A 27,683-nucleotide genomic window follows, 5' to 3' on the forward strand; every position below is an offset into this window, starting at 1 on the left:
CAACCCCAATCCGAGACCCTTTAATTGATTTTTTTTGGGCGATCACAAATAGATTATTGAAAATCCTACAAATACAATGGGGGATTGGAACTCCCATTTACTCAACCCAAACCCGACCCAACCCGAGGAACTCATTTTTCCAGCCTGAACCCGACATGACCTGAGTTCCAACCCGAGTTTTTAAGCTTACTAAAAACTAAAAAAAATATCGAGTTTCACTCGGGTTGGGTTGCCCAAGCCCTCGATCCGAACCCGACCGGAAAACAACCCGATTTAGGAAAATCCAACACCAACCTGAACCCAACCCGACCCGACCTTCCGACCCGAGTTGCAACCCGAATGAAATGGGCACGGCTAAGGCCCGGCCCATTGATTCTGTAATTCATTAAGTTACCCCCTTGTCTGTAAGGTTGCACCATTGGGTGGCCTTGTTGAGGCCAGAGAGAGGAGTTTGGGTTTTGAGAATTTTATTTTATAAGAGAAATTTAAGAGAGAGAGAGAGGGGGTTCCCAAAAAGGGATGCTGAATTGGGACAGATTCAGCTTGCGATGGTTTCTCTTTCGACATGGTTTCGGTACATAGCTCACAAGCTCGAATACTCTGTATCTCTCAGCTATAAGGTCTTTTTTTCTCTCATATTTTTTTTTGCTTCTCTTTTCCCATTTAGATTTCCTATGAATCTTGTCATCTGTGATCTCTTATTGATGGGTTTTTCTTAAATTATGTGATTCTCTGTTGTATCCTCTGATTTGTTAACCTTAGGTTTTGCTTGTTTTCTTATATAGTTATATCTGTTCTTTGTTCCTGTATTTTTGAATGAATTGCAGATTTTTTTTCTCTATTGGGTCCCAGTGTTTTTATTTTGTGCAGCTACATTAGGGTTTGTTATTAATTTCTGTGCCTAGTTGTTGTGGTCTCTTCTGATTTTTGTTGTGGGTTTTTCTTGATTAATAATGGGGCATATGAAAGGTTGGATTTTTGCCTTTTTTCATAAAGTTTTCTTTATGGGTTTTGCTAATGAATGCCCTATGGGCACTCTTTAAGGTGCTTTGGAAAAGATTTTTTTTTTCTGGAGTGATTTTGGAAAAGAAATTTGACACATGTTTTGATAGAAAAATCTCAAAGCGTGAGTAAAAGTCTCAAACAATGTGTAAAATGATTGTGAATTTTGTTTTTCCAATGCACCTTAATGAGTGCCCTAGCAAAATTCTTTCTTTATTCGCATGTGTATTGAACTTTTGATGAGCTACTGATGTATTCATCTTACTGCGTATCATCAGTTTATGCTTGGCTTTGATGGGTTACAAATGGGTCTTTCATGATTTGAGTTGGGTATCATCTGGCTTAGTATGGGCTATTTCTGTTAATCGTGAAGTAGTTGAAGATCAAATTTTTTGTCTGTTTCCTGGTATGATTTTTAATAGCAGCCTCGCGCGTGATGAATTAAAGATGCTGGCCGATGACTTCAGTGACTGGGCTTCTTAGCTACCTTGTGTTCTATTTGTTTCGCTCTCTGATTTGTATCATTTTTTTTTGTTAATGCTCCAGTCATTGGGGGGGTTGATTGCTACCCATTTGCTCATTTGGTTTTACTTAATCCCGAAGTTCCAATGAGTGGTGGACAAATAAGAGACCATCTATTCACTATTATAAAAAAGAGACCATCTATTAATTGTTGCATCTTTTTCTAGAGGGTCAAAAGGCCGTAAGGCCCTGGATAAGAAAGCGAGGACAACTCTTTGTCTTCTTCGTGAGCTGAACTGAGCCTATCAATTGAGGAAAAACCGCTTTCTTCGCTCTCATCCCTTGACTCGCTAGACTGCAAAGCTGGACCTCCGTACTTACTGGCTTGAGGAACAATGGGCTTCTTGACAATCGAGAAGTTCCGGCATTGAAATTGGTCATTGATGTGAAACTCTGTATAATACATTTTGGGAGAAAAGAATTTTGGGGTATTTTTGTGAGAGATGTTTACTACAATTTGCGAATTATCTCTTCACTCATTCCTCATCGGTTATGGTGGCGACTAGGTGGGAGCCACGTCCTATTGGGATCCCCAAAACTAAACTAAACAGCAATTCAAGGAGGAACTTGTGCCCTGTGGTTATTGGGAGTTTTTGGGATAATATTGGAGGAATCGTTGGAGCATATTCCAACCGGATTGGTTTTTAACTCTGTTTATGGTGGTAGATTTTTTTAAGGGCAACCTTGCAAGTCATCTATGGGTTGAGGGTGATCCAGCTAATGTAAACAACATGGGTAAAATGTTCAATATCAAGACCACGGGGGTTTGATAAACGTTATTTTGAAAGTGAGGGGTTTGTGTCATGAATTAGGTCTATTCCCTTAGACGCATTCCAAAAAGTGCAAATGAAGATTTTAGATTTTGATTATATATCTTTGTAATCCAGGTCCCATCTTGTCCCTGCTCCTAGACGGTCGTATTTCCGTTGTCAAACTTTTTACTGTTAGTTCTTAAAAAAAATCCAGAAACATGTTTTTCTTTTCCTTAGTTCTCATTCATGGATTTTTTTTGGCTTCCACGAGGTTTATCTGTATTGATAAATTAAGAAATAAATTTAGGTATCATTCATGGACCCCCTCCCCCCCGCGCCCCTCGTACGTGATTTCCTCAATTTTAGATGTGTAATCCTACTGATGATATCGTGGGAATCAGAGACCCCCATGCTGGGTGCCCCTCTCCCCCTTCTCATCTATCACTACAAAGTCTTTAGATGAGATTGTGAGAGGGGAGAACTCTTCTTCAGCTGGAGAGAACACGCCTATGGTTGGGGTTTAAAAACCCTCATTTTCAGTAGCGTGAAGATGGTTTTGACCACTTGCTAGCCCCAATTTTGGCTACAACTGATATGAGATCTAGGCTCAAGGCATGCCTCGTAAGGAAACCCTCACACCCTGAATTTAAGTTCTTAGACTGGATCAAGAGGGTTTGGAAAACCCAGGTTGTGGTTTCAACTATGAAAGGCCAAATCCTCCTTCAATGTAAAGACATGAGAAGACAGATTCGCTTAGGATTGGTTGTCTTGGTCCTGGAGTCCTAGGACCCCATCAAAATTTATTCATACAAGCAGATATTTTTCTCATGAATAATGTTCGTGCATTTTCTTGCTAGTGTTTTTGTTTTTATGAAACCCCCAAATTTTATTTGAGACTATTTCTCAACTGAATAGGCCGTTAAGCACATCTAACTTTTCTAGGAAAAATGGTAAAAAAAGTATTGAACAGAACAGGTGAACAATTGGAATGACCAGAACACAAACCATCATCCTGATGTAGTTTCTATTCTAATCTCCGGAACGGAACATTCCAAAAATTTTGCCCAGAACGGAATGGGATTGACAACTAAGCTTTGCTTTGATTTTGCTAGACTGACGTCTCTATTGTGTTCTTTTGGATTTCCTTGCATCAATTCGTATATTTCAAGTTCCGATCCTTTGGGAACTTTTCTGATGGATCGTGGTTGCGGTGTTGAGCAAGTTGGTAATGATAATAATGAAAAGGTGATGCAAGCACAATGAGATGAGCTCATGTTGTATCTAGTCAAGTAGGTCGTTTGACTAATGTAACTTCTGTTGATTTGTGTAAGGAACAGGACATGTCAGGGCATGTTCAGTGAGGTCAAAATTTGACGATATTAGACTACCAACTTCATGGAAAGTAGGAAATACAATAGCCAATCAAAAGGTTGTCTCGAGAATCAACTGGGACTCCGGGAGTAGTGGAGGGAGACACCTTCAAAGAGGAAGAGGAGATCGATTCCCACAATCACGTGCAAAATGATGTTTTGAAGCATGGGAGATCGGTGAAAAGGCTCCTTTGATCTCATAATAGTGGATATGCAGAAAGTTGGGAAGTTGCCAGAATGCTTTACGATGCAAATCCGGGTTCACAAATTACTTATGCAGGAAGAGAATGGAAGATGGTAGAAGGAAAACAAGGGAATGAGGAGGAAGGACTGATGCTCCTTAAAGAGGGGAGAGAAAACAGCGAGAGTGACAGATGCGGAGAGAGCAATGGTTGGCAACCAAGGGAGCATAGATTCAATTTTATTCAGTCATATCATGGTAGCTAAGGCCATAGGCCTTTACAATTTATAGATACTTCAAACCCCACTCAATTCATGATTTGGGAAGGATTGAAACCATGGTTTTAAATTTCGAAGTGGAGATCGACACCGAAATCACAAAAACCTGAAACGGTATTTTATTTTGGCCGAAATTTCGATTTTCCGAAATTTCACCCAAAAAACCTGTTTTTTCTTTAATTAATTTAATATTTTACCGAAATTTCGGTAATTTCGGCCGAAATTTAATATTGAATAAAATAGTCTTTTCTTTGTTTCGCCGGATTTCGGCCGAAATTTTGAAATTTCGGTTGAAATTTCGATTTTCAAGGGGTCTGAAACCGGTACCGAATCCGAAATTTAAATCCTTGATTAAGACTCCTAAACCTCACCTAAATTAAGTTCTAAACCCCAATTCCTACCCATATTAGGACTCCTATCAACTTAAGACTCTTTTCTCATGGACTTTCTTTCTTAAAACAATATTCTTAACACTCTAATGACTCCTATTTCCTACCAACGGTATCAAGACACGTGTGAAATGACTTAGTCAACTCTTAATGACTTAAGGATTCCCATTACTTGGACTTTATCTAATCCTACTAGAAATAACCTAGGAGTCTAGGACTGTTCAAACCTATCATGGAAACTACCACTTCAAGTACCACAAACACAAGGACTCCCTTATGTTGCAATGTGGGCATTTGTGGTCACTGAACACCTACTCAACTCAACTCAACTCAACTCAACTAAGCCTTTGTCCCAAACTAGTTGGGGTTGGCTAATGAATCCTTTAGAAAATTTTCTTGAAGAAGGTGAAAGGATCTACCCGGCTCAAATTGACTAAGTCTGATCTTGACACTAGGTGGGTTCGTCTACATGGGTCATTTTCTTCCATTCTCTCCTATCCAAGGTCATGTTCTCTGTTATGTTCCTAGGCTTCCTAGCCCTCAACTCTTTTCTCATGTCATTAAGTGCAGCCAAACTTACTTTTTGAACCGATTTTAAACGGGTACCGAAAATGACGTGGATCCAATCAAGGGCCCTTTTCCGGCTCCTTATGCAAGGGCGCCCTTGCATTTATCATTCCTATTATGATATTAATTCTGCAATAAGGGGAGAAGTATGATCGAGAGATTATTTATTGCCATTCAAAAAAAAAAAGTATGATTGAGAGATGAGAGTGCAATTCACAAAACTTAACACCGTTCTCGCTCTAGTTTTGTGCAATCAACTCATACCACACCTTAGATCCAGAACAAACACACTCGATTGATTGCTAGGCGCAAAAGATGAAATATCCTACTGAGGATTTGAGTGTAGACTGTAGAATGAAGCATCTAAAGTTGAGGTTGAAGTTGAAGTGGATCAACTTGTGAGGAGGATGGAGCATCTAAAGGCTGCTAAAACCTTTGCAAGGAGAGCCAAGATGGGGATGGTTCGTGATTCAGAATCAGAGCTACGACATGAGCTAGGGAAGTAAAAAGCTACTGCTCACAATACTATTTATGGCACTATTTACAAGGATTTCTAGGGAGCTTTAAGTGAGGGTATTTTTGTCAAAAGTGGAGAGTTTTTATTTTAGGCTCTTCGAGTTTTCATGATTCTTTTATTTCCCTCTCTCTCTCTCTCTCTCTCTAGTATATATACATTGTAGGGTTTAGAGACTAGTTTTTTGAGTGGAGAGTTTTTATTTTAGGCTCTTCGAGCTTTCATAGTTCTTTTATTTCCCTCTCTCTCTCTCTCTCTAGTATATATACATTGTAGGGTTTAGAGACTAGTTTTTTGCATCTTTTGGAATAAGAAACGAGTTAGGGTTCTACTATCCTGTTCGTGGATTTTTCTTGGAGAAGAGAACCCCAAGATTTCAAAGATTTCTCTAGCAATTTGGTAGGATTTTCATGGGTTTGATCTACGGTTGTAATCAACCTAGAATATATCTATTTGTGCTGCAATTTTCATTCTGTTGGATGGTTATCAATTGAAGGTTAGTTGCTGAAATGTTGTTCGGTAATTTATCTAGTTCTTTCAAATTTGAAGTATATTGTTGATAGTTACACGCAAAACTATTTTGAATTGTTCATATTTTCGTTATAAGTTGCATCATAAACTGGTATGAGCAACGGAATTAATATTGGATATCAATTTCTACCAAGAGATAGATTTCCTTCCGTATTGGTCCTATGTTTTTTGTTACTAGAGTTTCAATCGTAGTAGATTTGTTATATATCATTTGGTATCGGAGCATCAATTGTAGGTTTGTTTTACATTAGGTCTACATATTCCTAATTTGACTAACCTATTGGCGAGATTGTTTGCGTTTCTAGAAACATGAGAAAATGCAATCTTTCATCTTCTAATTGTCTCATAAATGTCATCAATAGATCTATTTTAAATATCTCATTCGATGGAAGGGTTTTCTGTAATTCATTTGTTCATGGTTTGAAGAGATCACATGAAGCATTACAAACTGAGGAGTTCTTTTCAATCGGGAGGGGCTTGATGCAACACAAAACTTGTGGTCCTTCCAACATGAAATTAAGATAATATGCTTCTGGAGCACTTTTTGCTCTGAAATTTTACTAGTTTAAGTATCCTTGTAGGGATTTACAATAAATTTTAATTGGGGTAATACATTACTATTTCTATTTGAGAATTCCTTTGTGTTTCCTAAAGTGAAGTGTCTGAGAGGGTTTGTAATAAACTATAATAAGATTTGGTTGGCTTGAGTACAAGTTTGGAGTGGATATGACGATAAAAGGAAGCGCGGAGGTGTGCAGACCGATAAACTTTGGTGGTGTAGGTTTTTGAAAACTAAGACACGTTAATAACAATCTTCTTGGAAAATGATTATGGAGATTTGGTGAAGAGAGCTCCCAGCTGTGGACTAAGGTTATTGAAAGTAAATATGGTTCCTACCCTAGTAGATGGTGTTCTGATGACCGTTTTAGGAAGAGTGGCCTAACGTTGTGGTGGGACATTATGAAGATTTTATTACGGATAGAACAAAATGCTGGCATGATAAGTGGTGTGAAGGGCTAGTATTGGCCACGGTGTTCCCGGACCTATTTGCGGTTGCTCTAGGGAAGGAAGCCTTTGTTAAAGAGTGCTTTCAATGGGAGGAGGGCTGGGTTTCATGGAAGATTGTATTTAGGAGGAACTTCTTTGAGAGGGAAAATAAACATATTGCTCGGTTGATGAATTTGCTGGGGTTATGCTACATAAAAAAATCGCGTAACGAAAAGCGGGTTTGGATCTTGAATTCGTCCGGAGAATTTACTGTCAAATCTTTCTGCATTCATCTTGTCCCTAATCATTCTTCTTCTCAGCTTGCCAGGGGTGGAGCATTCCCGCACCTTCTAGGGTTTGTGTTTTCGGGTGGACTACCTTCCAGAATAAAATTTAGACGGTATATCATCTGCGAAATCACAATATCTTAATTATTGACCATTGTGCCCCTTGCAGAGGGGCCGACGAGACGGTGGGTCACATTTTGCTTCATTGTAGGTTAGCCAGAGAGGTATGGAGCTTCAATCTAAAGATATTTGGGCTGTTGTGGGTGCTCTCATCCTGAATAATAGATCTCTTTGCTTGCTGGTCTTTCGACCCCTAGAGGAGTAGGGGAAGGATCCTGTGGGGAGTGATGCTTCTAGCCACGATTTGGGTTATTTGGAAGGAAAGAAATGATCGTCTTTAAGGCCTAATTAAAAGTCCACGCTATTTGTACACAAAAGCCACCTCGCTTACAATTGCATGGGTTAACATTCTCCCCTCTTTCAGTTTCATCTCGAGTTCTGATCTTTGGAGGTGTTGGAAAGGGTTTTGTTTTACAGGGGAGTTGAAGTAGATTCCATTTTATTGGTCTCCTACCGAGCAAGGGTTTATGAAGCTCAACTTTGATGGCTCAAGCCTAGGCAATCCGGAGTCAACCAATGTTGGAGGAGTTCTTAGGAGTGATGAGGGATTTTCCATAAGGGCTTTTTTCCGGTCCCATGGGATCACATATTCAAATGAGAGCTGTCCTACAAGGTATAAGACTTACAAAGGAGATGGATTTAATCAGATTGATTGTAGAGGGACTGGTGTGGATTTGCTTAATTTAATTTGATAGATAGACGGTAGCCAGCGCCATCCTTGGAGATTTGCTGACATGGTTGAGGAGATTTAGGAGTGAGTGGCAAAGTCCCAAGTTCGGTTTCATCATGTCAAGAGATCGCTGAATAGCTATGTGAATAGACTTGCTAGAGTGAGAGTTAGTAGAGCGGCCTTGAAGGTCGTCTTTGATTTTCTTCCCCCCTTGAGGGCTGATATGTTTTCCTAGCTATTGTCTGTTTTATCTCTTGTTTTTCTGACAATTTTGTCGCGGGGATTTCCCCTTCTATATCTTCTAATAAAATTTTCACCATTAAAAAAATGTAAGTTGAGTTACGGGCTTAAAGTTGTAGACTTTTTTTTTCTAATGTTAATGTATGTTTTTTTAAATCTTTAAAGTTTGGCTTTGCTGTGTGTTACAGCCTTATTAATTGTTTTTATTTTGTCATAGAGGGCCAGTTCTCTATAGTGTTACTTATGAACTTCCCTTCATCAAGAGGGGTTGATTCATTGCCCCCCACCCACCCACCCACCCACAATTACCATTGGCTAACCTATTGGCAATATTATTTATACTAACCAATTTCGCATATGTGATGCTAAACCTAACGACTCCTCACCGAAAAGATTCCCTTAATCTTCCAAGATCTCTCACCCTTACTATAAGTCTAATCCTTTGACTAAATTCTATTCTACTTTCCAAATTGAAGCCCACAGCCCTCTCTCCACCTAGCTATACTTCCACACTCTCTACCCCTATCCATACACCTGTATTTTTCATAAATTATGGTCCACATTACTTATATTTCCTCCTTGAATCTCATCAACTACTTTATTAAGACCTCTAATTCTCTCTCCCTAGTTCTCCCTATACCTAGGTCCTATTTTTGCTAAACTCCATAAATTTCATCTCATGTAATTTGTTAAAATTTATGCCTCATTTCCCCTCCTTTTTGCAAGAGGTCCTCTAAATTCTCCATTTTTGGGTTAGTCAGTACCTGTTACAAATTATAGATGTTATTGGTTGTTCACCTTCAGTTTTTCCATCTTTGGGTTAGTCCTTGTTGATTTCCAGTATTTATGCATTTTGGCCAGGTTTGTATTTTTATTCAGCCACCTTGTTAGTTTTATTTTATGCTGGACTAAGTGAATGTTGTCACAGCATATGAGCTTTCATATTGAGCATTTTTAGAGATTATCTGGTCAGTTAAAAATAGAGATTATTTCTTTATTCTTTTGTAGATATTTTCCTATGGGATCATAAATGAAAGGTTCACATCATATTTATTGCCTAGAGTTATGAAGCCAAATTGTCCCTGTAAATTTACAATTTTATGTAGAGAAATATGCGCTCTGTTAAAAAAAAAATGATTCATGCTCATCAGATAGCTTTTCCTTTTGCCATCATGTTGTCATTGTTTGTCATTGTGTTGCTTCCTTTTTTATTTTTTCTGCCACTTGTAGATAATGGAGAGATTTAGGCCCTGTTCGTTTAAGATTATGCCAATCGATTGTGAGCCCAAAATCAATTATTGGACTCAAATCTACGTTTAATTTTGAGTGCAATAATTTTGAGTTCAAGAAAAGTCTTGACAAATTTTTTAACTATAATGCAGAGTTATACTATGGGCCAAATTACTAACAGAGAAGTTGGGGATAGAATCTGGAAAAATGTATTCCATGGCAAGTTGACGTACTTGCATTGGAACAGAGGTGAAGAGATGGCACCGACAATAACAGGGCAGGGCGGGACTCTACTTGTTCGGAAATTACCCACTCCAGATCCCACGTATTTTACTTGTCCAATCTGATAAGTTCATTGAAATTATCTTGATTAGCTTCGTTGTTTTTGTGATGGCATTTTAAACTTTCGGCAGTAACTAGATAAGGAGATTTGATGACGTTCCATATTATTGCACAATGTTGATGCCTGTGAAAATTCTTATGTTCCAGTTTCCAAATTATACTTGTAATTCTCAAATTTGATGTTATTTTGTTGAGTATATTCTATTTCATCTATCATATATTTTTTGAACAGAGTAAATTTTGTTGTTGACGTGTGTGTGATTTCTGCATGGACTTTTAAAATTATTATATCATATTAGTTTTGGCCAGCTAGAGGGCGAGCCTTGGCACAACGGTAAGGTTGCTCCATTGTGACCTGGTGGTCACGGGTTCGAGTCACGGAAACAGGTCTGCAAAGCAGGGGTAAGGCTGCGTACATCTAGCCCTCGCCAGACCCCGCAATGGCGGGAGCCTCGTGCACTGGGCCACTCTTTTTTTTTTATTAGTTTTGGCCAGCTACTTGTTAAACTCCCATGCCATCTGTATATATGTTCATTTGTTTTTGGGATCGAAGAATTGTCAGCATAATGGAAATTCAAATACATCTACCTTCAAGGATATTATTCGTGCTTGGTACTGCTATTTTTTTTTTCTAGATCATTGTTGCTGATAAAAACTAATGTACACCAAAGAGAATAGACCTGTAAAATATCACAAAAACACAGAAAATAGAGAAAATTTGGTACAAAACTCTGCAAGACTGTTTGTTCCTCAAATCAGCTGATCACCTATTCCCTCATTCTTCTTTTGGTAGGAAAATTCGGTGTTGTATCCTAGAGAAGTTTGGGATGTCTTGAGTTTTTCCCATCTGTTTGGAAGACTTTTTAGATATTTGGTACTCACTGTCATGGCCGTCTAAAGGAAGAATCCTTTGGAGAGCAGCAATGCTAGCTTCATTATCGATTATTTGGAAGGAGAGGAATTCAAGGCTCTTCAAAAACCGATAAAAAAGGCCCTCTTTTCACATTCATGAAGTTCATATCCATTAATATCTCTTGGGTGGGCGCTCTCCCCTCTTTCAAATTCTATTCTAGTTCTGATCTCAATAGAGGTTGGAAGGAGATCTGTTGTGCATCAGAAAGGGAGGATCCACTTATTTGTAGTTGGACGCTGCCTGACCTTGGTTGGCTCAAGCTTAATTTTGATGGGTCTAGCATGGGTAACCCGGGACCTGCTGGTGTGGGAGGATTGCTTCAAGGTGAAGAGGGAGAGACCATATGGGAATTCTCAGGTTCGATTGGTTTCAAGGATGCAAATGAGGCAGAAATTAGAGCTGTTCTCCAGGGTATGAGGATGGTTGCCGATAACCTGTTGGATAGACTGATAGTCGAGGGGGATTCTCTTAATTCCATTAGATGGATGGATGGTAGTAGTACATATCTGTGGAGGTTCGCAGATATGATGGGATCTTGGACCGGGTGGATGATCATCCTGTCCTTTTTCGGCTTGTTCGTCTCTCGGCTATTAACAAAGCTGATCGTTTAGCAAGAGTTGGGGTGAATCGGACATTATTAGAGTTATTTGATTTCCTTTGCCTTGATTTGTATTTTCTTTTGTTTCTTTTTTGTTCTTTGGCTTGTATTTTCCCCTATCTTCTCGATTTAGTGCTAGCCCTCTCTTTAATATCATGTTATCATTTCTTTTTTTTTTAATATAATATAAACTTATCATTTCAAAAACAAAAAAACAGCCTCTTAGGGGTGAAAACCTCATAAAGACACTTTAATTCTGAAACATTTGCATATGATTATAAGAAAGTAGACTTTCCAACTTCTTCCAGCAGCACCAAAGAGAACAGACCTGTAAAAATATCACAAAAACACAGAAAATATTGAAGATCTGTTATAAAACTCAACTAGACTGTTTGTACAGCCTCTAGGGGTCAGAACCGCATAAAGACACTTAAATTCTGAAACGTTTGCATATGTTTATAAGAAAGTAGAGTTTCCAACTTCTTCCAGCAACTACTAAATTTATAGATTAGTTTACCAGCCCAGAAAAAAAAAAAAACCTTAGTAAAATAATAAACTAGGTGTACCAGCCAAGAAAAACCTTAGTAAAAGTAATAAACTAGATGTTAATGTAACTTGGACAAAGTAATTTGCTAAATAAAAGACTACAGTTGGGGCTCTAATAATAATGCTCCATGAATTTATAATCTTTTATATCTTATTGCTCGGACCAGGAACTGGCATTGTTCCTATGGTGGTAGTTTATTTATTTTTTGTTTGAACGGCCTATGGTGGTAGTTTATACTCTCTTATATCTAATACTTAATATAAAAATTCAGTGTTGTAAGATATAATAGTTTAGTTTCTTAAAAGGAAATATGGTTCATCACTGGGTCATTGGGCTTCTGAGGATAATTTCAGATGTTCAGGGGTGACGGTTTGGGGAAATATTATGAGATTTGGTCACTTGTTTTCAGCGGGAATCAGATTTAGAGTGTATGAAGAGCAGAAGGGGATAAAATACGGTTTTGGTTAGGCAAATGGTGCTCAGATCGTACCATTAAAAAAAAAAAGTGCTCAGATCGGTCTCTAAAAGAAATGTTTCTAGACTTATTTGTGATTGTAATCCTCAAGGATGGTTTGGTGAAGGATAATATGGAAAAAAGGGAAGATGGTGTGCTCTGGAAACCTCAGTTTCGCAAGAACTTTTTTGATCGAGAGCTTGCTTTCGTTGCTACATTGTTGGAGTTGCTTGGGGAAAGTTACATAAAACAAGATGGGGAAGATAATTGGGTTTGGATCTGGAACTCATCGGGTGACTTCTTAGTCAAGTCCTTCTATCAGCACATGGTGGCAAGCCCTGCGTCTTCCATGATAGCTAGAGTGTGGACATTCCAAGCTCCTCCTCGGGTGGGTATCTTTGGCTGGGCAGTTTTGCTAGAAAGGATTCAGACTATGGACTTCCTTCGTAAAAAGGAGATGATAATTATTGATCATTGCTAATTAGAGGCGGGAGAATTAGTGAATCATCTGCTTATTCACTGCAAGATTGCTAGGGAGGTTTGGAGCAAACTCCTTAGGAGATTTGGTATTAATTGGGTTTTCCCTGAATCTCTCCTTGATCTTCTTATGGGTTGAACGGAATTCCCATGGAAGAAAAAAGGGAAAATCCTCTGGAATGTGTCATTCTTAGCCACTATTAGGGTCCTATGGAAGGAAATGAATGCTAGAGTTTTTAATGGACGCTCAAAGAACCCTGCGTTCCTTTTCATCAAAGTGATATCACTGACGATCTCTTGGGTTAAAGCTCTCCCAAGTTTTAAGTTTGAATCTGCTTACGACCTATGGGAAGGTTGGAGAGAAGCGTGCTGGAGTGTGGAAAAGAAGAATGTAATAGTTCAAGCGTGGGAACCCCCTGCTTCCGGGTATGTAAAGCTAAATTTTGACGGTTCTAGCTTGGGGAATTCCGGCCTAGCAGGGATTGGAGGGGTTCTAGGAATGATACTGGGGAGGCGATTTGGGCCTTTGCGGGTCCGATTGGGGTGGCGGATGCTACGGTAGCTGAAATGCATGTAGTACACCAAGGCATAAAATTATTGGCAAGAGAGCACTTGAATAATGTGGTGGTGGAGGGGGGCTTCCTAAATGTTATACGGTGGCGTCAAGGTTTGCATAGTCACCCTTGGAGATTTAAAAGGTTCTTTGACAAGATTCAAGATTGGGTGGGATCCTATTCACTTGTATTCAAGTATGTCCATCGCTCCGTCAATGAGGTGGCAGATAGTCTAGCAAGGAAAGGTGTTTCTAAAGAGGCGTTGGCGTTGTTTGACTCTCTTCCTCCATGATGTAGCTTTGGTGGTTCTTCTTATTAGTTTTTTTTTTTTTTTCTCTATCCTTGTATTTTGACCATCTCAGTCTCTTTGCAATAAAATGGCTATCATTCAAAAAAATAGATTAGTTTCTTAGGAAATGCTGTTCAAAGTATGTGTAGGCGAATATTAATGTTGTACCTAGGCATATAGGAAACGTTCTTCGGTCTCTTCAATGGAATGTGTTGTGGTGGTCGCAACAGAAAGAGACTGGTGTGGCAATGATAGTGGTACCAATGGAAGATGTAGGCATGGAGACTCGTGCCCGGTGGCAATTACTGTAGGAGGTTGTCGTCTTTTCTTCTTGCCAACTAGACACTGCTGCACTAGAAACGCGGGCTGGGCAAGGACAAATAGTTGGACGGTGGAAGTCCCACGCTACTAGGGGTAAGGGGCGGGGGTGATGGACAAAACCTAAGTGATAAATAATACTTTTTAATACCTAATATAAAATGCAGCTGCCAAAAATATTAATTATTAGAGATCCAACTGTACTTCCTAAACTTGCACCTACAAGAACCGTATGAAAATTACAGATAATATAACCATAACTCTTAAGATATTAAGAACTCCAAACTTTCTAACCATTTGGGAACCGTTGTGGGCCCCTCTGTTGATGTCAACATTTAAAATTGGGAAAACTACTAAAAACCCCCTAGATAAAAACGTATATACAAGAATCCCCTCAAAATTTTCTTAATTAGTAGCACCTCATTGGCTTTTAAATTTTTTTCTTTTATCCATTTTACCCTTACAACATAACTTTGAAATCCCTAAAATCTCTCACTTCACAGCCTAAAAAATCTCTCTTTTACGAAGGCAACATCTCTCTTGTAAGATTTTATATGGTGTAAGCCGGTATAGTCCATTATTTTTCAAAAACTATTGTACGTGCCACACTGTGGGATGATACAAACCGTCCATTTGAAGGGCACACCGTAGTATGATCCAACCATTCAATTGATGGGCACAGTATGATCCAACCATTCATTTGATGGGCACACCATTGTATGATCCAACCATCCATTTGATGGGCCACAATGTAAATAGGATGTGGCCCAAAAATCATTTCCATAAGATAATCCCATGATCTTTTGAGGAACTGCAGATTATGGAAACTGCTATAGATCTGACGGTTGGGATCATCCTATGGAAGTGATTTTCGGGCCACAACCTATTTACGTTGTGGCTCATCAAATGGATGGTTTGGATCATACAACAGTGTGCCCATCAAATGGACGCTTGGATCATACTATGGTGTGCGGTGCCCATCAAATGGATGGTTTGGATCATCCTACGATGTGGTCCGTACAGTACTTTTTGAATAATAATGGTTTGTTCGGGCTTACACCATCTTGCCTTATGAGAGAGAGAGAGAGAGAGAGAGAGAGAGAGAGAGAGAGAGAGAGAGAGAGAGAGAGAGAGAGATTTTCAAAGGATTTAGTGTTGCTTTTAGTGAAGGAGAGATTTTAGGGATCTCTAAGGGTAATATAATAAAGGGTATAATGAGTAAAAGAAAAAATAGAAAACTATTTTAGGCACAAAATTGTATCACTAGAAAATCGGAGGGGATTCTGGTAGATATGTTTTAATCTAGGGGGTTTCTAGTAGTTTTCCCTTTAAAAATTCTGTACTTTCATCACTTAGCTTGGACTCTCATTTCAAAGCCTTGTTGACTTGACTTGGAATGCTTCTTTCTCACAATCATTATATATATATGAGGAAAATGATTGTGAGCTTGAAGCTCATATAGCTTATATGAGCTTGAGGGCCCAAACACATGTGGGCCCACATTGTTAGGATGATCCAAAGCATTCATTTGAAAGGCCCTTACATAGATAGGGTGTGTACAAAAAATCGGCTCCATAGGATCATCCTAACCCATCCAAAAGTGGAGGGCAGAATGGACAGACACCGTTTGCCACAAATCTGCCCATTTTTGCCCTCCGCTTTTGGATGGGATAGGATGATCCAATGGAGCTGATTTTTGGTACACACCCTATCTATGATGGGGCCTTGCAAATGAATGGTTTGGATCACCACAAAAAATGTGGGATCCATGTGTTTGGGCCCTCAAGCTCATATAAGCTATATGAGCTTCAAGCTCACAATCATTATATATATATACACACACACACACACACACACTAGTAAAAAACCCCGTGTGATGCACGGGCCGACAAAGAACTGTACGGACCACATCATAGGTTGATCCAAACCGTCCATGTGATGGAACACAACATCAATAGGTTGTGCCCGTAAAATCATTTCCATAGGCTGATCCTAGCCCTCCAATCTATAGAGGTTTCCAGGGTAGGATTGAAATTATGTGGTTTTAATGGGTGCCTTTGTTAAAAAGCATAAAGGAGGGGTAGGATGGAAAATATGTGGGTTGAATGGGTGCCTTTGTTAAAAAAAGTCAAAAAAGGTGATGTGTTATTCTCATAGAATTGGGAGAAATTCAAATAATTCTCTCCTTTTCTCTTCTGCTATATATCTATATATATTAAAGCAGAAGAGAAATTAGAGAATTTTTTGAATATTTTCAAAATTCTGTGAGATTTACACGTTTACTCTCACCTTTTACTCCCCGTATCTTTTATTCCTTGTGGCTACCTGTACAACTGAAAATTGACTTATTAATCCTCATCTGTAACCACGTGCCAATCGTCTATCTCTCCACCTAATATTTTGTCAGCTGTCAGTAGGTTACTACCTCTTTCTCTTTTTTGTCAGTTAGTAGTAGATTATTACTTTTTTTCTTAGCTGTCATCTCTGCAAAATTGCCTAGCAAATCCCATATTTGTTTATTGAATATAATAATATAATATGTTAAACAGGCCATAGCACCCATGCCTACGTGTCTACTTTCTGCAAATGTTGACAGAGAGAGAGAGAGAGAGAGAGAGAGAGAGAGAGAGAGAGAGAGAGAGAGAGAGAGAGAGAGAGAGAGCAGACACACATGTTGACCATTTGTCAGACTTTCTATTATACATCTCTTTTATGAACCAATTATTTTCAACCATCCATTTGATGCCCACAGTTGTAAATATGTTTGTGCCCAAAAAATTAATTTCCATACAATGATCCTAGCCCTACAATCTATAGGGGAACCGCATATTATGAAACCTACATTGAACGGAGGGTTAGGATCATCTGGAAATGTTTATTAGGACACAACCTATTTACATTGTGGTCCATCAAATGGACAGTTTGGATAATCCTATAGTGTGGGCCGGACCGCATTTTCTTCAAAAGGGCATGCAGCGTATAAAATCTTCCCATGAGATTTTATAGTAAGCCCATATAGTCCAGTTTATTGAAAAAAATAATGTGGCTTAGACCATGAGATTTTATATGTTGTAAGCCTAGAGTTTTTTGGAATAAAATACTGTCACACCATAGGATGATCCAAATAGTCCATTTGATGGGCCACAATGTAAATAAGTTGTGCCAAAAAAAAATCAATTCCATGAAAGTGCAAATATTATTTTCTATCTCTAGATTTAAATGGTAGAAGAGAAAATAAGAGAATTTTTTGTAGAATTACACATCACTCTTTTTGACTTTTTTTAACAAAGGCACTCATTCAACACACATATTTTCAATCCTACCTCCTTCTTTATGCTTTTTAAGAAAGGCACCCATTAAAGCTAAATAATTTCAATCCTACCCCCCTCCTTTATGCTTTTTTAATAAAAAATCTATAGGGTGATCTTAACCATCCGATTTAAGAGGAACAACATATTATGGAAACCTCTATAGATTGGAGGGCTAGGATCAGCCTATGGAAATTATTTTTGGGGCACAACCTATTTATTTGTGTTCCATCACATGGACGGTTTGGATCAACCCGTGATGTGGTCCGTACAGTTCTTTGTCGGCCCAATTTTTACTAGTATATATATATATATATATATATATATATATATATATATATATAGCAGAAGAGAAAAGAGAAGAATTTTTTGATTTATTTCAAAATTCTGTCAATTTAACACATCAACATGGTGGTTTTTTACTGTTTAATGCCTTGCCATATGTATGTCCAAACTAACTATGTGAGGGTAAACAAGTCATTTAATTATTTTCCCCCTACTTTTCTAATATGAATGTGTCACGAAAGTCAACATTGGCAGCCTTTCTATATGCAAAATTACGAAAACTTTGTTGTAATTACATGATATTACGAATCATGGTGGTTTTTCATTTGATGGGCCCTCACATAGATAGGGTGTGCCCAAAAAATTAGCTTCATAGGATCATCCTAACCCTTTGAACCGTGGAGGCAAAAAATGGACAGATTTGTGAAGGTTTATACACGTCCATTTTACCTCCACAAATCGTAGGGTTGGGATGATCCTATGGAGCTGATTTTTTGTGGACACCTTATTTATGTGAGGGTCAATCAAATGAATGGTTTGGATCACCCAAACAATATGCCCTCCACTGTATTTTAAGCTAGTGTGTAGATAACTTATCTACACTAGTGTGTAGAAACCGTTTTCTCATATATATATATGAGGAATATGTTCGTGCGCTCAAGCTCTAATAGGAAATGGTGCGCTTGAGTGCACCAATCACATGGGTCCCACAATTTCTGTGAGGATCCAAACCATTCATTTGCAAGGCCCTATCATAGATAGGGTGTGTACCAAAAATCAGCTCCATTGAATCATCCTAACCCCTCCAAAAGTGGAGGGCAAAAATGGGCAGATTTGTGGTCTGTCCATTTTGACCTCCACAAATGGATGGGTTAGGATGATCCTATGGAGCTGATTTTTTGTACACACCCTATCTATGTAAGGCCCTTTCTAGTGAATGCTTTGGATCATCCTAACAATGTGGGCCTGATTGGTTTGAGAGCTCAAGCACACCATAAGGTTCCAACGCTCAAGCTCACAATCCTTTTCCTCTATATATATATATATATATATATATATATATATATGAGGAAAGTGTTCCTAAGCTATAGGTTAGATAAGCTTATCTAAGCTATAGCTCAAAAACAAATGTGGTCCCACATTTTTTGGGGGATCCAAAGCATTCATTTGGAAGGCCTTTCCATGGATAGGGTGTGTACCAAAAATCAGCCCTATAGGATCATCCTAACCCTGCCGTCTTTTGAGGGAAAAATTGGGCAGAAACATGGACACACATTGTTTGTCCATTTTCCACTCCACCTTTGATTGGGTTAGGATGATCCTATAGGGCTGATTTTTGGTACACACCCTATCCATGGAAAGGCCTTCCAAATGAATGCTTTGGATCCCCCAAAAAATGTGGGGCCACATGTGTTTTTGAGCTATAGCTTAGGAACACTTCTCTCTCTCTCTCTCTCTATATATATATATATAGAGAGAGAGAGAGAGAGAGAGAGATATATATATATATATATATAGAGAGAGATATATATATATATATATATATATATATATATATATATATATATAGAGAGAGAGAGAGAGAGAGAGAGAGAGAGAGAGAGAGGTGTAATACAGTGGGCCCCACATTGTTTGGGTGATTCAAACCATTCATTTGATGGGCCCTTACATAGATAGGGTGTGCCCTAAAAATCAGCTCCATAGGATCATCCCAACCCTACGATTTGTGGAGGCAAAAATGGACGTGTAAAAATCTTCACAAATCTGTCCATTTTTTACTCCACAGTTTGAAGGGTTGGGAGATCCTATGGAGCTGTTTTTTGGGCACACCCTATCAATGTGAGGGCCTATCAAATGAATGGTTTGGATCACCCAAACAATGTGGGGCCCACTGTATTTTCAGCCGGCGGTGTAGCTAAGTTAGCTACACGAGTGTGTAGCTTCACTTTCCTCATATATATATATATATATATATATGTGTGTGTGTGTGTGTGTGTGAGAGAGAGAGAGAGAAAAGGGTTCCTGCGCTCGAGCGCAGATAGCTTATCTGCGCTCGTGTGCTGGAAAGGGGTAGGGCCACATTGGGGGTGGGGGGGGGGGGGGGTGATCCTAAGCATTCATTTGACAAGCCCCATCATGGACGGGGGGTGTACAAAAAATCAGCTCCATTGGACCATCTTAGGGTGTCCATTTGTGGGGCCAAAAATGGGCAGATACACCCTATGATCCAATGGAGCTGATTTTTGGTGGACACCCTATCCATGAAAGGGCCCATCAAATGAATGCTTTGGATCCCACCCCCCAAATGTGGCCCACCCTGTTTCTGCACTCGAGCGCAGGAACCCTTCTCTCTCTCTCTCTCTCTCTACACACACACACACGCACGCACACATATAATATAGCTTGAACTGTGAAAGCACAGAAAGATGGACTGGGAAGAGGTTGTAGTATTGTTGTATAAGGGATTCTCTTTTAAAAGAAAATGGAGATAAGAAAAAAGAAGCCTCAAAGGGGGCAAATTTGTGTAGGGAGTGTGTCATATCCTTATTCCCCTTGAAATAACGGATATATATATTGTCTCTTAGTCATTTGTTTGCTAAGGCTAGAGATGGGGAGCTAATACAACGTTTCACAATTCCATTGGACCATCTTAGGGTGTCCATTTGTGGGGCCAAAAATGGGCAGATACACCCTATGATCCAATGGAGCTGATTTTTGGTGGACACCCTATCCATGAAAGGGCCCATCAAATGAATGCTTTGGATCCCACCCCCCAAATGTGGCCCACCCTGTTTCTGCACTCGAGCGCAGGAACCCTTCTCTCTCTCTCTCTCTCTCTACACACACACACACGCACGCACACATATAATATAGCTTGAACTGTGAAAGCACAGAAAGATGGACTGGGAAGAGGTTGTAGTATTGTTGTATAAGGGATTCTCTTTTAAAAGAAAATGGAGATAAGAAAAAAGAAGCCTCAAAGGGGGCAAATTTGTGTAGGGAGTGTGTCATATCCTTATTCCCCTTGAAATAACGGATATATATATTGTCTCTTAGTCATTTGTTTGCTAAGGCTAGAGATGGGGAGCTAATACAACGTTTCACAATTCCTTCATATGGGTGTTAGATATCTCACTTGCAATATGCGGATGTCAATCTTCTATTTAATGGAGTCCGCGAATTGAAGGTGAGGAACCTGAAAGTGGTGCTATGGTGTTATAAGGCAGTGACTGGGCAGCGTGTTAACTTCCATTAGTCATAGTTTATGGTAGTGAGGACAGACAAAGGTCAAAGGGACAATGGACCATTGTGCTCAATTGCTGGGATGTAGATTTGCAGGTATTCCCAGCTCCTATTTAGGCCTTACATTATGTGTTGGGAGGCTGTCAAAGAGTTTGTGGGGCTCGGTAATTGAAAGAGTTGAAAGAAAGTTGTCTTCGTGGAAGAAGAGTTTACTATCCTTAGGTGGAAGAATCATTCTTATCAAGGCGGTGCTTGTGATTATGTCTCTGTATTTTGTCTTTATGCCAATGTCCGATTAGTGTGATTGATAGGCCTTAGAAAGTGAAGAAGATTTTTTGTGGAATGATAAAGAGGAAAGCCCGATGTATCTCCTCATTAGCTTGGAGTAATATGTAAACCGCAGAAGAGTGATCTTGGGTTTTGTGGTCTTGAGTTATGAACTAGGCATTGATAGGAAAATGGATTTGGCTTAGAAAGTAAGGAAAGGCCTGAGGAGATTGTTGCAAAGTATGTTGAGGGTTGGGGTGGCCCTTATACATTGTCGACTGTTTGAAGACATTATATGGTGCGTGGAGGATTTTTGGGCCGTTCACAGATTCCATCAGGGTGCGGGGACCTGGTTAGATTTTGGCATGATACCTTGTGTTGTGATCGTGACTTTAAATCTCCACCGACACCGACACGAAATGACTGAAATGTTTCCGTTTCCATCCCTACCGAAACAAAATCTCAATGGTTTCGGCAAGGTTGCCAGAGCGGGAATCGAAAGCAGGAAGTGGAGCGGGAAGCGAAGGCTCTCGGGATGATGGAAAGTGGGAATCGGAAAACGTTGGGGAATCATGAGGGGAAGCACTGGGGAAGCGCGATGGGAAGCGAAGGGGGAAGCGACGGAGAAGCGTGGGGGAGCCCCGAAGGGAAGCGTTAAATACGTAAAAAAAATGAAAAAATTTAATGAAAAAAATACATGCAAATAGCAAACCTAAGCATTCAACTCTCCACCATTAATCAAAATTCACTCTCCAAATACCAAAGCTTTCCAGAATTTCATTTAGCTCTCCACCATTAAATAAAAATTCACTCTCCAAAATACAAATATCAAAGTTATTACAGATTTTCTCAAGTCTTATCAAATAAAAAGATAATTAAGTTATAGCTTCCTCTTTCCCTTCATGTAAACACGATCAACTTGTCCACGTCCTCGTCCTCTTCCTTCTGCAGTTTCTACAATGCAAATATGAAATATGTAAATAAATGAATTAATATTTACAAAACTAATATCTTCACTAAAATAGTGACGGTGCGAATTTTTTTTAAAGATGTTGGAATTTGGAGATGATGGGCTCGTGACTAGACGATTGATGTTATGAGAGTCAGAGTCTCTCTAGTTAATTGGTGTTGAAAACTTTTCATATTTTCTCTTTCTTTTTCACAATTTTTAGTGTTTCGTTTTCCCTTTTTGCTTGTCACATTATTTTCGTATATTCTTTAATGCATATATTTATATTGCAGGCGTGTTTTTGTGGGAGATGTTGTCGTTTTGAAAGATCCTGAGAACTCAGATAGTCATCTTGTTAGAAGATTGGCTGCTATTGAAGGGTATGAGATGGCGTCTACCGATGAAAATGACACACCTTTTGTTCTAGAGAAGGATCAATGTTGGGTGGTTTCAGACAATGACACTTTAAAGGCAAAGGTGTGCCTTATTTAAATATTTTTAAAATTTGTTTTGGGGCATTTAACAGTCATTCTTATCTACATAGTTTTAATTCAAAATGGATTGAAATCTATGATTCTCTGTTCTGGATACTGATTGCAAGACATCTAATATGAAGACATCTAATATGAATACATGTAGCACATCTTTTCATGGTAGCCATTCATACTTATGTTTTTTATTACATTCTTATACCATACGATTAATTTTTAGTTTTATTAAATTGGGTATTATATTAATATTTACATGCTAAGTTAGCAAAACTACAAACATAGCACTTTAGTAATTGATACTAGTAAGATTAGCATGTACTATTATCCAGGTACCTTACTGGCATTCTATTCTTTATGGTGTTCTTCACTTTTCTATGTGCACTTGTTTCTGCATAGGTGATATCTTGCGAAAGAAATTAGAATATCAAACAATGTCATGTTATGAAGGTAGGGGGAACAATGTACTATTTTTTTTATGAGGACTGCTAGCGTCATTCATGGGAGTGAAAATTGTGCCCCATCCGCTTGTCCATTGGAGTCTGTGATGGGACCATGTGCACTTCACAGCTGTCCTGTCGTAGGAAATGGTGGCATCAGTATTACATTTTTTCCGCTGCACAAGCAGCATCGGTGTTTTGCTCGTTTTGAGAGGATGAAAAAGTTCCAATCTCTTTTTTCTCTTATCCAATATAGTATCCTTTCCAAAAATGTGACGATTAGACTTATGGACGGAATTCTGAATGGAACGAATAAGTTTTTAATGACAATGAATTATTAAGTAGAAAGCCACTAAGACCAATGAGCAAGACATAGAGAAATAGGCCCAACAGAAAGCCTTCCCTAGCAGACCATGGTTCAAAAACCTAGATGACTGCTCAACAATGAGACCAGGAAGAACCCAACTCACTCCAAATAATCAGAAAATAAAGCACCAGACTTGACCATTCAAATACAAAAACTAGAAACCCATACTTCACGAATGAAGCCGCAAACAATTGATCAACCGTCTCCCTCGAGGCAAGACACAAGGTGCAATGATTGATAGTAATCTTTCCATAGCATCGGAGATGATCAACCATTAAAATGTTATTCAAGCACACTTACAGCATAAGGAAATAACTTTTTATATCGTTGGCACTCTTTAGACCCTCCTTGGCTGGGGAGATGGCAAACTACAAAACAATTTGACCATAGAAAGTACACATGGAAAATGTGCCCTTTGACTTCTTTATCCCAATCTAACCATGAGAGAGGCAACCAAACCAATCTCCCAATCAAAAAAGGACCTTTGAAATTGCACCTTCCAAACAATTCTCCCATCCTAGCTGCCAAATGATTCACCCACATTGATCTCCTTTTCAAATGCAATACGAAAAATGAAGGAAAATATCACACATGGAATTATTTCCGCACCACATATCCCACTAGAATCCAGCTCTCTCACCATTAATCACTCGGAACAGAATACATTTCTAAAATGGGTCAATCATACAGGTAATGTTGCGCCAAATCGTGATACCCTGAAACCTGTATTTTTTTTTTTGAATGGTACCTTGAAACCTGTATTCATTCTGAGAATATCAATCCTCGAAACTAGAGTCATACTTATCTTCAATTATCAGACGTCAGAGTTGATCTCTCTACACTGAACCACAAAATCCACTTATCGAGAAAAGTGTTATTCATGAATCTCAGTCTCTTGATGGAAAGACCACTAACATGGTGATATTTCCTCCTTAGAACAACACAACTCATTCCAACATGGTAATATTTCCTACAATCCTCCTTGTTATTCTTAAGCATTGGAGAGAATAACTTTCACAAGTGCAATTATACCGCCCTAGGAGAGAAGGCTTTTTTCACAAGGGAGTGGGAATTTCGCTCCACACTTTTTTTTTTGGAAAATTGACATTTATTAACTTTGGAGGAATTTTCTCTCCACACTCACCAAATGAATACCCATCATTGTTTACTTTGCAAATTGATCCTTTGACCGGAAACAACCTCATAGCATCGCAAAACTGCTTTCATATTCTTAATCTTCCATGCATCATATTTGTTGAAAGGGTATCATCAGTATAATGAAGGTGGCTAATTTCAACCTCCGATTAACCATCCTTAAATCCTTAAAGCAAACCACAATGGCGAGAGATCCATAAACTAAAAATGAGCACCTCGATGAAGAAACACTATTTCTCATCCAAATTCTGTCTATCCCCGGAACCCATTATTTCCATAAAAAAGTCAATGCATCTCCATTTAGCCCTATCGTACCGGAAGGGCGTCTTTTGGCATTTTCAATTTTTTTTGTTATTTTTCGGCTTGTCGGGAAAAAACTCAAAAAATAAAATATTTATAATATATAAAAAGGGCGGTCCAGTGCACGAGGCTCCTGCCATTGCGGGGAAATATTTATAATATATATATATATATATATATATATATATATATATATATATATATATATATATAAGTAAAATCTAAGAACAAAATTAGTACAACAAATACTATTGTGAATTTATCATGGTATTTTCGTGATATTTTTGCGGTAAACAATAAAATTTGAAGAGATCTCGACATCTAAATCAAAGACGTAATGAATCTTAAAATTTAAATTAGTAAGAGAAAGAAGTATCTATATTTTGTCAAACTAACCCAGTTTAGAACCCACCTACACTCACCCTGAAAAATCAGTTGAAAATGACAATTATTTCTTAAAATTTTAAAAAATTAATCAAACCATTAAAATTTTGGACTCCTTTGATTGCTGTAATTGTTGTTTCTTTACTTCTTTTTGCTTTTCATATTGTATCTCCAACCATCTTGGTCCTGGCTTTTTTTTTTTTTTCTAATTAATAAAGTGAAATGTTATCAGCACAACCATATTTTCATACTTGCACAAACTCAGCTGTCTTTTCTTCTTTAATTAGCTTGTGAGAGCTTTCTGAGAAATGTAATAACCTTTTGACAGCTCTTTAAATACTAAAAGACAAGATGGTTTGTGAAAATATCAAAATATGGTTGTGCTGATATCATTTCTCTTATTAAAATACCACTATTTCAAACAAAAAACTGCTAAATTTTTTGACCAATCAAAGCCATATAGGCCCGTTTCGGTGGTTGCTCTTGCGTCATTTTTTTGTGAATGGCTACTCTTGCATCATTTTAAAGCCAATCATGGTTCAATTTGATCCAACTCAAGGAAATGAAATGAAAGCTAAACATGAGAAAGAAGTCTTTAACTTTCAAAACTCAGAATATTACTTGCAAGTTCCATAAATGTTTTGGATTCTTAAAATTTATGATCTGATTTTACAATTTGATTTGATTTAGATCTTGATTTAATAATCCCGATTCAATTTTCAGAACATTGGCATCATTTTTTGTCGATTTCTTAACCTATTGCTTCCCTTTTAAGCCGCAGATCCTGACCAAAAAATCATCCTAAACGGCTTCAAGCTTTAAAAACAATTTTTTTTTAAATGAAAAATTAGAGTACAAACAACAAATTTGTGTAATTTTCTTTATATATTGCTTTTTTAGCAGGAAGCAAGGGACAGTCGGACATTTGGCCCTGTTCCTATGACAGGCATTGTTGGCAGAGTTGTTTATGCCTTGCGAACAGCTGTGGATCATGGTCCTGTACCGAACAGGTGAGCTACTCAGTTTCCTTATTTAACTTTCGTTTTATCTTACCAGAATTTCAAAAGTACATGAATTTTAATTTTAATTTGCTTTGTTGCAACTGCGTCGATCAGTCGTTTAGGGATGCAAAAGGATTCCCCAGTGTTAGCAGTGGAGTTGGATATTGATGAGATGGCAAAAAATCAAAAAGCTTAAGTTATGCCTGAAAGTGCACGAAAGTGTTCACTAGTCTGTTACCGTTGTTTCTTTGCGTCACTCCCTTTGTTACAGACCTGATCAATCTTGGGTTATGTGAAAATAAAATGATAGATGAACTTTTCAGGGATTTGGCCATTTAAGGATAATGTTATTGGCATATACCTGTGGAAGCATCTTGATCAAGGAATTGGGTCTTTTTTGTAACTGAAGAACACGAGATTGCTGATCCTGAATTTCGACTTTTCGGGCGTATTTAATTTGTTGAGAACATGCTCTTCTATTTACGAACTGATTTTTAGGAAAGCCAAGCTCCTACTCTAGTCTGCTACTAAATAAGCTGTTGCATGACTTGTTATTTGACCTTTTTTGCAGTGCCATGTTTCTTAGAAAGTAGAGAGCTTTTTGGTTTCACTGTTTCATGTGATTTTAGCCTTTGGATTAGGGTTGCATGCCAGAACAAGGAAAGGTTAGTTTGGTTGATCAACCCACTTGCATTTTGGGTGCAATTTTATTCATCGCACCCAAAATCAAAGTGGTTTGCACTCCAGAATAGGGATAGGTTAATTTGGGTGATCAACCCACTTGCATTTTGCAAGAAGATATATATATATATATATATATATATATAGAGGAATATGTTCGTGCGCTCAAGCTCTAATAGGAAATGGTGCGCTTGAGTGCACCAATCACATGGGTCCCACAATTTCTGTGAGGATCCAAACCATTCATTTGCAAGGCCCTATCATAGATAGGGTGTGTACCAAAAATCAGCTCCATTGAATCATCCTAACCCCTCCAAAAGTGGAGGGCAAAAATGGGCAGATTTGTGGTCTGTCCATTTTGACCTCCACAAATGGATGGGTTAGGATGATCCTATGGAGCTGATTTTTTGTACACACCCTATCTATGTAAGGCCCTTTCTAGTGAATGCTTTGGATCATCCTAACAATGTGGGCCTCATTGGTTTGAGAGCTCAAGCTCACCATAAGGTTCCAACGCTCAAGCTCACAATCCTTTTCCTCATATATATATATATATATATATATATATATATATATATATATATATATATATATATATATATATATATATATAGAGAGAGAGAGAGAGAGAGAGAGAGAGAGAGAGAGAGAGGTGTCACCTCATATAAGCTTATATGAGGTGG

At 38.4% G+C, this 27,683-nt stretch overlaps 1 protein-coding gene across 2 annotated transcripts; it reads left to right on the forward strand.

Moving 5' to 3' along the window:
* The first annotated feature begins 413 nt into the window (after positions 1–413).
* On the forward strand, positions 414–26,878 carry LOC143891439 (mitochondrial ATP-independent inner membrane protease subunit 2-like). 2 transcript variants are annotated; one of them, XM_077396008.1, is made up of 5 exons: positions 414–620; positions 9,793–9,965; positions 22,478–22,661; positions 26,219–26,328; positions 26,434–26,878. In XM_077396008.1, the coding sequence occupies exons 1-5, from the start codon at positions 549–551 to the stop codon at positions 26,513–26,515; spliced, it is 621 nt and encodes a 206-aa protein (XP_077252123.1). In that variant the 5' UTR covers positions 414–548; the 3' UTR covers positions 26,516–26,878. The 2 variants fall into 2 exon arrangements, with proteins under 2 accessions (XP_077252123.1, XP_077252124.1); XM_077396009.1 differs by having other exon boundaries at positions 415–620; positions 26,222–26,328.
* Positions 26,879–27,683: the final 805 nt, after the last annotated feature.

Source organism: Tasmannia lanceolata, unplaced genomic scaffold, assembly GCF_043159265.1.
Source record: "Tasmannia lanceolata isolate RefF3 unplaced genomic scaffold, GAP_Taslan_0.1 ptg000013l, whole genome shotgun sequence".
Lineage (NCBI taxonomy): Eukaryota > Viridiplantae > Streptophyta > Magnoliopsida > Canellales > Winteraceae > Tasmannia > Tasmannia lanceolata.

Bases quoted from the DNA above. Each gene is read 5' to 3' on its own strand.
- LOC143891439 (XM_077396008.1), top strand. From the start codon at position 549: ATGGTTTCTCTTTCGACATGGTTTCGGTACATAGCTCACAAGCTCGAA. The intron at 621-9,792 runs GTCTTTTTTTCT...ACTATAATGCAG, and splicing joins CTGTATCTCTCAGCTATAAG to AGTTATACTATGGGCCAAAT. The intron at 22,662-26,218 runs GTGTGCCTTATT...TTGCTTTTTTAG, and splicing joins ATGACACTTTAAAGGCAAAG to CAGGAAGCAAGGGACAGTCG.